This window comes from Canis lupus, chromosome 8, assembly GCF_048164855.1.
Source record: "Canis lupus baileyi chromosome 8, mCanLup2.hap1, whole genome shotgun sequence".
NCBI lineage: Eukaryota > Metazoa > Chordata > Mammalia > Carnivora > Canidae > Canis > Canis lupus.
Window position 1 is genome coordinate 53427706 of NC_132845.1, and position 11502 is coordinate 53439207.

Here is an 11502-nt window from a genome sequence, read left to right on the forward strand (position 1 = left end):
TATCCCTAGCAATTTTTGTCTTAAACTGTATTTTGTCTGATGTAAATATAGCTATACTATTTCTGTCGGTATTTTCTTTTTTTTTTTTAATTTTTATTTATTTATGATAGTCACACACAGAGAGAGAGAGAGAGAGGCGCAGAGACACAGGCAGAGGGAGAAGCAGGCTCCATGCACCGGGAGCCCAATGTGGGATTCGATCCTGGGTCTCCAGGATCGCGCCCTGGGCCAAAGGCAGGCGCCAAACCGCTGCGCCACCCAGGGATCCCAGTCGGTATTTTCTTTTAAAAAAAAAAAGATTTTGGGGATGGAGTAACTACGTGATGGGCACTAAGGAAGGCACTTGATGGGATGAGCACTGGGTGTTATACTATATGATGGCAAATTGAATTTAAATAAAATATTTTAAAAAGAAACAGAGAGAGAGAGTAAACACATGCATGCGCATGTGGGGAGACAGAAGAGGAAGAAGGAGAGAGAAAATTTCAAGCAGACTCAACATCGGGGCAGAGCCCTATGTGGGGCTCAATCTCACCATCCTGAAATCATGACCCTGGCGGAAATCAAGAGTCAGATACTTAACTGACTGAGCCATCCAGGCTCAGTATTTTCTTGATAAAACTTCCATTTTTTGCTTTCAATCATTCTGTAATTTTATATTTTAGCTGTGACTATCGTAAATAAGATATGGCTGAGTCTACTAAGTGATGAATTTGGTCCATTTACATTTATTTTTATTATAGATAGATTTGGACCATGTTTTTGGTCTTATATTGTGCTCTTTATTTACACTAATTTTTCCATTGTTTCCTTCTTTCTTTAAGGTGGAACTTGTAGTTATTGATTTGAGAAATTTCTCCTTCTCTAATACAGGCATAAAAACTGCAAATTTCTTCTCCAAGCTCTATTTTAATTGCATCCTACAAATTTTGAGATGTTGCATTTTCATTTTCATTCAGTTCAAAATATATCAGATAAATTATTTTTGTTCAAAATATATAAAGAACCCTCATAACTCAATAAGACAATATCCCAATGAGAAAATGGGCAGAGAATTTACATATAAATGTAAGAATGGCTAATAAGCATATGAAAATGTGTTCAACATCATTAATCATTAGTAAATGCAAATTAAAACCATAATGATACCACTTCACATCCACTAAGGATAGCAATGAACAAAAAGACAACAGAGGCTGCAAGGATATGGAGAAATTCTCACCATCCACTGCTGTGGGAATGTAAAAGAGTATGGTCACTTTGGAAAACAGTTTAGCAATTTCTGAAAAAGTTAAATATAAATTGTCATATAACCCAGCCATTCCACTCTGTGATATAAACCCATGAGACATAAAAATATATATCTATAGACTTGTGTGTAAATGTTCATAGCAGCATTATTCATAAAACCATCTAAATGGAGAAACAATCTAAAAGTCCATCAGCTACTGGATGAATAATTAAAATTTGATGTATTGGTATAATAAATATTATTCAGCAATAAAAAGGAAGTACTGTTACTAAAAAAGGAATTGAACTTCAAAACTTATGTGAAGCTAAAAAAAACCCCTAGACACAAAGAATATATATTTTGTGATTCCATTTATATGAAATGCCCATATAAGGCAAATCTATAGAGACAGAAACCAGATTAGTAGTTTCCTATGGTTGGGAATGGGAATGGGAATAGGGATTGACTACATATGAGCATGAGGGATATTTTGAGAGTGGTAGATATGTTCTAAAATTGGATTATGGTGATACTTGCACTGCTCTGTAAATTTACCAACAATCATCAAATTATACACTTAAAATGGATGAATTTCATAGTATATAAATTATACTTCAATAAAATGTTTTTTAAAAATAGACCTCCTCAGTGGAGATTCTGAATTGTTTGGAAATTATTTTGTACACTCTGTGCCTAGATGACCAATATTGCATTCAAGACTTGCTAATGGACATAAAAAGATTAAATGTGCCTCACAACATTCAAGATGAACACAGAGGTCCTTAATATTCGATGTCATGGCCATGCCAGAAAGGAAAGGTCCAAGTTTAGTGCTGTGAACCTTTCTGGCTGCCTTCCATAGAGGAGGTTAGAATGAGCTTTGTCCTGGGGTGACGCTCTTCCTTGTCACTGATTAACCAGCTTTATAGGAAGGCTGCTCCACTGACAACCTGCTTTGCCTGGAGAGTGATATCTGGCCAGGCTCTGGTGAGCAGAAAAAATGTCCACTCGCTACCACCAAGCTGCTAGTGATAGCTACCTGGAACTCTTGAAAGAAGCTACCAGGAGAGATCTGAATCTTTCTGATGAGGATGGTATGACTCCCACACTCCTGGCAGCCTACCATGGGAATCTGGAAGCCCTAGAAATAATCTGCAGCCGAGGGTAAGTTCAATCTGATACTTTTGATTGGAGACCGTGTTTCCGGTAGGCTTTTTCAGACAACAGAGAGAGGGAAGCCAGTGAAAATACTTGGTTCTTTATAGACCGTCTAAATAATTGTCTTTTTAGAGAAAGGGAGAAAACTACCTAGAGATTTTCTTTTCACACTAAACTGCCAACCTGAGGATGGCTCATCCCTTATGAACCACACATAGAAAGATCCTGAACTCTAAGTCTTTGTTATCTGCTTTGGGTGGGTGGGGGGACTATTTTAATTCTGCACTTTTAAAAAATCTTTTCCATGAAATGTAAATGGTTGGCTGTTTAAAAAGGAATCACTGTTCTACTTGACTTTAAGATGTCAACCTTGATTGGAACAAATGATGCGTTTTTATTTTATTTTTTTAAATCTATGCCATTATAATCCCACAGCCTTTTATTAATATTCAGTCCTAATGCAAGCCCATGATTCTTAGATGAAGTAGTTGGCTTCAAGCTATAAAAGGGAATCTCGGTCTGTCTGAACTTTATTATCTCTTTAGCTATTAGATACATACAAATGCTCCTGTACTCCCCCCAAATTCTAATGCAGGAATTAGCTAGCTCTTTTCTTTTGCTTGTTACCAGAGTGGCTAGGCAGTGTTGGCAACCAAAATGCAACAGGAGTAAAGAATGGAAAAAAAGAAAATGCTAATAAAAGAACTAAGTGAATTAATTTCCATTTAATACATATTTATTTATATATATCTGCAATGTGCCAGCCATTTTACTGGCCACTGGAGATGCTGTGATCAACAAGAGAGACACCATTCCTCTCCTCATAGCGATCAGATTTAAGAGATGAAGACAGAAATTAAGTAAGTCATGTATAATATATGTTACAAAGGGGAAAAGAGAGAGCACTAAATAAATAACACAGGAATCTATCCCAATCCAGAGACTGATAATAGGCATTTTAGAACTTTGAAGTTGGGACCTGAAAGGTGAGAAGCAGCTGGCCAGAAGATGGAAGACAGAATGTTTCCCCCAAGTGAGAGCACTGTGCAGTCTAGGCATTGAAGTTGAGCATAGCTGGATGTGGCTGTAAGGGGAGAGGCTAAGTTATAAGAGACAAGGCCGGATCACAAGAGCATTGTAAACTCTGTTGGAGAGTTGAACTTTGTTCTAAAGGCATAGGAGCCATTGTCAGGTTTATCAGGTTTATATAGGATAGCCACCTGGTAGATGTGTGTTTACCAAACTTGCTCAGGTAGCTGTATAGCAGTCACAGAAAATGTTTAGAGGCTGTTTTAATGGTTGAGATGAAAGACAAATTGGACTATGGCAGTGGCAGTGGGAATGGGAAGACAGGGATGGATTTAATTGGTAGTTTGGATGCAGAATCAATTATAGTTGACTGGACATTGTGGTGGGTGGAGGAAGAGGAAGGTAAGGCCCCACATTCTGTTAAGTTGCCCTGGAGTACACAAGCTGAAAAAAAAAATCTTGTACAAGTTTTTTTAGGTTCCCATATTGACCATAGCTTAGGGATTGTGTGAGATCAATTTGCCAATTAAATTTAAGGGAGTTAAAAGGGAAACTTTAAAATTTGAATTTAGAAATTAATCCATCATTGATCATTGACAGTGGATCACATGGTAATCATTAATGTCCAATATCTGGCTTTGTTAAAAATTGTGTATTCTTTCTTTTCAAGATTTAAAGATGAAAAGCAATAATTACATATGTTATCTTACATTTGGAAAATGGCCCCAATTAACAAAATTTCATTTTGCCTATTAAGTGTATATGGATTTTTTTCAGTTTTGTTTCATTTTCTAATAGAAGCAAGTTATCTTCCTCCTTGATTCTTAAAGGGACACACACTTATTGCAAAATTTTACATTGTACTAGAAAGATGTAGTTAATAAAGTAAAAATCAAACCAGTTTTCACAGTCATTAACATTTGGGCATATATCCTTCCAGGCTTTTTCCTTTAAGAACATGTGCATACATGTATATTTTTCCCCTTACAAAAGACAATCATATTCTACAAACTATTCTGAAATCTGCTTCTAATTATTTAACAATAGATTATAGACTGTACTTTTTTTTCATTTGCAACTTTAAAAGTAGAAATCTATGCCACTGTTTTTTAATGACTACATGCTATTCTGTTTTATGGTCTTATCATAATTTATTTAATCAGTTGCTTGTTCATGACACTTAAATTTGAATCCAGTCTTTTAACTCATAAATAAGTAGAGATGAACATCCTTGCTTATTCATCTTCGTACAAGGGCCTAATATTTCCTTAGGATATATTCTTAGGATAGGCAGAATCTCTTGGTTCAAGAGATTGCTATGTTTTAAAAGCTTTTGGCACATATCCTGCCAGGAAATTTGAGCCACTTTATGATCCCTCAACATTGTTCATTTTCCCATACTCTTGCCAAAACTGAGTATTACTATTCTTTTTAATCCTTGTCTATCTGATGGGCAAGAAAATGGTGGTACATTGTTTTCATTTACATTTCTTTGATTATTAGTAAATCCAAATATTCCTTATGTAGAAAAACATTTTTGAAAGGCTATTTTTTTCCTGAGAACAGCTTCACACACAAAACATCAAATTAACTCCAAAAGAAAAAATTGAAATGGACCAGATGCTCAGAGTAAGTTAAGCAATTTGCCTATTTAGTGCTAATACCAATCCAGCTTTAAAAATTATTGCCCAAATGTGCTGACCCACCAAAAAGCAAGGGCAAAATATGGATTATTTTAAAATCTCTTCAGTGAGTTTCTCCTTTGGAAAAAAATTGGAAAAGAAATCCATGCTAGACTGAATTTAGCCCAGGCAAGCCATATAGCATCAATATAGGATGCAGATAATTGAATGAGGGGGATTAGTTAATGAATATCTGGCAGGTATGTGTAATGGTTCTATCAAGAAGTACAAAAGACACCAAGGATTGAAAGACAAAGATTGAATTCAGAAGGACCTCATGAAATTTGTCATTAGAAAATATTTTGACTTAAGTTATACACAAGCTTGGAAAGTTGCCTTTAAATAGAATTTTTGCAAGTGAAAAATAGCTTAAAAGCATGAGAGAAACACTTAAATCATCTTACCAACAGTTTCATTTGTAAATTTTGGAATTTTGCATTTGAAATATTCTTAAAATGAGACCCATCTTTGGGGTCATCTCAAGGTTTTCTTTATGTTCTTCCTCCCATTTTGGAGGGATCATTTAAGTTCCCTTGAGACAGGAAAATTCTACTTCATATGTCCCAAAGCATGTAAATTTAACCTAAACTTTTTAATACCCTTAATATCCCCACCATAGCTCACTTCTCTCAATAATTTCTTTTTTAAGTTATGCAATCCAACAATAATTTCAGGAAAATTTAACCAGTATGTTTTTGTTTAGCTTTATAGTACCATCTTGGATGTTTTTACAATTCCTCTTTGATGTCTAGAGTACTTAAGGAGTCTTTTGAATATGGTGCTTGGCTAAAATAAATAAAAAGCAAAACTACATCTTTGGGGGGTGAGACACTATGCCCTCCTAAGATATACAACTGTGCTAAGGCTGAAAAAGGTTTCCTTTGATCTAAAACAATTAAATCAGGAGTACTGACCAGACCTCTTGGAACTGGCTGCCCAACAGAACTGTCTTATTTAATATTTGCTTTCCTTAGATTGAATTTCATTTTCTTACCTTCCTCTTTGCACTGATATCTCCTGCCCCATCTCCATGCACTCGTGTCATGCTGAAATGTACCCCTGATTCCCCAGATATGCCATGTTTAACATCACCCATATGTGCATCTGTTCATGCTGTTCTCTGCTCAGAATGAAGTTGCCAACTACCAGCTTATGGGCTGGATCTAGTCCACAAATATGTTTTATTTGGACTTCACTGTATTTTTCTTTTAAATTCAAGCCAACATCTAAAAATCAAAAAATCCCACATGAGACTGTGGATTTCTGGCTCTGTTTGGAAAATGGAAGCTCTCACTATATTGTGTCTGCTTTTATTTGAGGTGGCAGTCAGTTGCTACAGAGTGACAGCTCTTCTTTTCTGTTGGAACTTGTACTCAACTATGACTTTGGCTCCATTTAGTTACTTACTTACCTGCTTGGTTTCTTTAGGTTAAGACTGAGACTTCTGCTAGGAGATATGATACAAAGGACAAAAAGACATAGGCTTGGCCCTTTGAGTCATGTTATCTAATCAGGGAGGTTGGTGCATAAAGGTTGAACAGATTAAGTAAGATTTTAAGTGTTAAAAAGTTGCAGGAGCTATTATAGCACTATGGGAATTTATTAGATGGGTGTGAGAAAAAAACAAAGATATGAAATTAAGGATTATGAGTTTAGAGACAAGGGAAATGATAACAATGTTTATTGAAGATTTACTATGTATCAAGCACTTTTCTAGTGCTTTATGTCAACTTATTCACATAACAATTCCATAAAAACTATTCTCATACTCATACAGATGAGGACACTGAGTCCTATGAAAGTTAAACTTGAGGCCTCATAGCTGGTGAAGTAGAAAAACTGAGGTGTGTTAAGGTAAGGCTGTATTGTATTGGAGACTATTAGACTTGGAGGCAGGCCTGATCCAAAGTGTGCTCCCTGTGCAACAGTGGACAAATCAGTTAAGTACTTGGAGCCTTATTTTACCCCTCTGATAATTATCCTGGTCTTTCTCTAAGAAGGAGATGATGATGGTTGTTGGTGGTGATGGTACTGAATGTATAGATACTTCACAATTGAAAAAATGAGAGGAGATTAGGGGTTCCTAGAGAAGAATTACAAATCTGACTCATCAAATTATTGGACACTGGTTGGGCCACATTAACCAGTGCAGCTCTTCTCAATCTGCAATGAGCCTATATACCACCTTGGGATCTTGTTAAACTTCAGATTCTGATTCAGGACATCTGGGCTGGAGTCCAAGACTTCACATTTCTAGCAAACTAGCAGCTGCCACTGCTACTACTAATCCAGAGACCAAACTTTGAGTAGCACAGAATAGTGGAAGGGTCACAGAGCCTTGATGTAGTAGTTGCAAGGGCACGAATCATCTCCCCAAGAATGTCAAAAGGCTTTCTCAGACCCTCTCTCCTGTCCTTCCATGGGCCAGCCTGGGGGAAGTTTAGTGAGATCCTGATTTGGGAGTCTAGTCTAGGGTGAGGGAAGATGCCCTTTAGCACCTGTATTAGCAGAGTTCTCAGCAGTGGTTTGGGCTTGGGGCCAGAGTCATATTAACAATAAGTTACTTCTTTACTTTCTGTTTGTGCCTATTTGTAACTCAACATCTTACAGGAGGGCTGGGGTTGTAGTCTGGGGCAAGACTTCATTAGGCATTCATTCATCTCAGGAATGCTTACTAAGCATCAACCATGAGCCAGTTTCTATGCTGCCATGGGGTCTCCAGTCTTAAAACCATCTAACAGTGCCCTCAATTCCACCATAAACTATTGCAGAACTATTCACATATATGACATTGTAATTGCATGGAAGTGAGTTGGAGAATCAATGGAGATGTTCTACTCTTTATATGAATAATGGTTATATCAGACACAGTTTGCTACCTACCTAACATCCATTCCCCTCTCTTTTTTTTTGCTGGTGGTAACCTAGTTTTGTTTATTATTATTTATTTTCCTACATGTGACTCCAGTGTTAGAGTAGGAAACAGCTCTTACCAGTTTATGAGATGTGATTGCTAAATTTTCAGGAAGTCTGAGAGTCCATTAAACAGTCATTATTAAAAATAAAGGTATTTAAACTTATGACTTAACAAATTATATTTTTAAATACTCAAAAATTATCACTTCCTAATTATTTGAGTACATTTTACTGTTATCTATACTCTTAAAGTTTTGCATATCTATTATATCTACATATATGGTGGAAATAATTTATAAAGGTATGCTTTTGGACATCTCTTCCAAATTCCATGTCCTGTCTTATCACATTAGTACCTTGAATTTTGTCATGGTGGGTGTATTTATAACACAAATATTGGCACATGCTATAAATCAGAACTTCGATCTTTTCACCAGTTGTTAAGCATTTACCAGCATACCACTACGTAATCTTATTCCTAGCTGCAGAGTAATCAACTTAAATTTAAAATGATAGCTCTATTTCTCTTCTTATAGGCATGATCGATTGCGGACAATGAGACATGAAAGTTGCTTTTTGAGGGTGTTCTTGGAAAGCTTTTCTTCTAAAAAGGAGACAAAAGGGGATGAGCTTTTGTTTCTGATCATGTGATGTCTAGATAGATGTGACATATCTGGACTTTCAGAAGTTTTAGAATGCTAAGGCAGGATTAATTAAAATGTATTTTGTTCAGTTTTGTTTTGTTTTGGACCCCATGTTCTAAGAAAAAAATGTTTTTATATATATTTTTGGTATTTTCTCTTCTAGAGGGGATCCCAATAGATGTGACATCTGGGGAAATACTCCTCTACATTATGCAGCTTCCAATGGTCATACCCACTGTGTTTCATTCCTGGTTAACTTTGGTGCCAACATTTTTGCCCTGGACAACAGCTTACAGTCTCCGCTGGATGCGGCTGCCAGCAGAGAACAAAATGAATGTGTTGCTCTCCTGGATAAGGCTGCCACTACCCAGAATATCATGAACCCCAAGAAAGTTACCAGGCTGAAGGAGCAGGCTCAGAAAAATGCTAGGAGGCAGATCAAAGAATGTGAGAGGCTCCAGGAGAAGCACCAAAATAAAATGGCTCGCAACTATAGCAAGGAAGAATCTGGGACTCTTTCTTCTTCCAATGGCACATTCTCCAGGTCATCCCTTGCAAATGCTTCTGCTTCTGGTACATTTGGGTCACTGTCTAAGGGCATTAAAGATACCTTCAAGTTAAAGCTCAAGAAGAACAAAGATACAGCAGAGCAGGTAGGGAAAGAGAGCAGAAGTGGGCAGAGGAATGTGATGGAAGTGTTCAGAGAAGAGGAAGAAGATGCATTCTCAGGGGACTTCCAAGAGAAGCCCCAGTTCTCGGCAGAGGATGATGGATGTGTGCAACATGAATCCATTCTCAACCGTCCAGGTCTAGGAAATATTGTTTTTAGAAAGAACAAAATATCAAGTCCCGAAGACATGTCAGACATCAAAAGGGGGTTGGAGTTTAAAATGTGCAGTGAATTGCTTCAGGGACAAGGAGCAGCTGAGGTTGATGAAGCTGAGGCAGATAAAGAGGGAGAGGAAAACAATCATGACGATGATCTGCCTTGGGATGAGGATGAAGTGGGGTGGGAGGAAGATGTGGTTGATGCTACTCCTCTGGAAGTATTTCTGCAGTCTCATCATCTGGAAGAATTCCTTCCCATTTTCATGAGAGAGCAGATTGATCTAGAAGCTTTGCTGCTTTGTTCTGATGAGGACCTTCAGGGTATACACATGCATCTTGGTCCCAGGAAGAAAGTTCTTAATGTCATAAACAGAAGGAAGCAGGTGCTACGAGAGCCTGGGCAACTGGTTGACACCAGCCTCTGATGGAATGTTGGGTCCACGGGGTGAGCCTGCAGCAATGCGGTGATGCTGTGGCTCACTGGAAACACTCAGGCAACACCCCCTCTGCCCAATGCCAGACTACTGAGAATGGTTTCTAGGGTTTCAGAAATACCCTCCTAGCAAAGAGGCCCAAATGTACTCAGAAATACTCTAAACCGTGAGTGAGCAACTCAAGGAGAATCAGGAATAAGAAAATGGTGTTTCTCTTCAATTATCCTTTTGATATTCTTGGCTATAGAAAGCATAAAATGGATGACAGAGAAGGGGAAACTTTAGTTTTCCAACTCTGAACTATAATCTCTTGTCACACAAGTGTGCTGCTGACTTTCTGAGCTTCATAGCCTAGGGGACTCCCAACTCTAGTCATCTCCTTAGCTCTGTGACTTTGTAGGTAGAGACTTGAGTTTCTTCATTGACCTGAGGCTTCACGGCCAACTTTAATGTGTCTAAACCCTCAACAGATGTTTACATGTTTAGAAGTAAGAGACATGGGTCTATAATACTTCTGCCTGGTGACAGAGACAGAGTGGTAGCAGGGAGAGTGAAGAAAGAAATAGAATATGGAATATACCTTTTATGTAATATGAATTGTATCTCCCCAAAATTCATATGCTGAAGCCTTAAGCCCCAACACAGCTATATTTGGAGGTAGGATCTTTAAAGAGGTGATTAAGATTAAATGATGTCATCAGGGTTACAAGGGACACACACAGATGGTGTCCTTGTAAGAGGAAGAGTTACCGGGTTTGCGCACACACACAGAGAAAAGATCATGTGAGGACACAACAAGAAGGGAGCCACCTTCAAGCCAAAGAGAGAGGAGAAACCAAACCTTCCAACACCTTGAACTTGCACTTCCGGTCTTCAGAGCTGTAAGAAAATAAATTTCTGTTGTTTAAGCCACCCAGTCTATGGTACTTTGTTATGGCCGTCTTAGCAGTCCAAGTCCAGTGTTTAAGCAAGAGGATAGGAGTGGAGAGAAAAGAAGGACACTGAAAAAAGTCTGGCCTATTTGATGATTTTTCTAAAGGTAAGTGCCTTCTGAAATTTCAAAAGAGGAGGAAAAATCTAGGTCATTTGTAGGAGAAAGCTGATGGCAAGAGGAAATTCTACATTTTCACATTTGTTATGTACATATCTTTTATTTACTGTTGTCTGTCACCATCACCACATGTCTGAATACATGTAAGTTCTACAATATAAATTGGCAGCATTGCTGCTGACATTTTTGAATGGCAATCTCAAATTCAAATTGAAGCCCTACTGAATAACTAAGCTTCATTGGATTTTTATAGCCAGGACTTACATCAAGTGAATTTACCATTGCTTGTGTGTATAATATAGAAACAGCTGTTTATCTTCAGCATGGTTCCTAGTGCACATCTGTTTGGGTTACTTCAAGAGGCACCATGGAGAGTATACACTTAAGGAAGATATAGATGTTTACATCTGATGAACAATCAGCTCATTCTTCCTCAATAGATTGATTCAGAAAGATTGCCAGCCATGGAATAAATATGTTGCACTAGGGGATGATTATGTTTACAAATACTGCATTTTGTTGGTCTAGA

At 37.6% G+C, this 11502-nt stretch overlaps 1 protein-coding gene across 2 annotated transcripts in view; it reads left to right on the forward strand.

The window, feature by feature from the left end:
* Positions 1-10834, forward strand: part of ANKS4B (ankyrin repeat and sterile alpha motif domain containing 4B) — a 37135-nt gene extending 26301 nt beyond the window's left edge. For both annotated transcript variants that reach the window (XM_072836033.1, XM_072836032.1), the window contains 2 exons: positions 2153-2395; positions 8824-10834. In XM_072836033.1, the coding sequence (XP_072692134.1) occupies positions 2232-2395; positions 8824-9913 (1254 nt within the window). In that variant the 5' untranslated portion in view covers positions 2153-2231 and the 3' untranslated portion in view covers positions 9914-10834. The remainder of the gene's footprint in view (positions 1-2152; positions 2396-8823) is intronic.
* Positions 10835-11502: the final 668 nt, after the last annotated feature.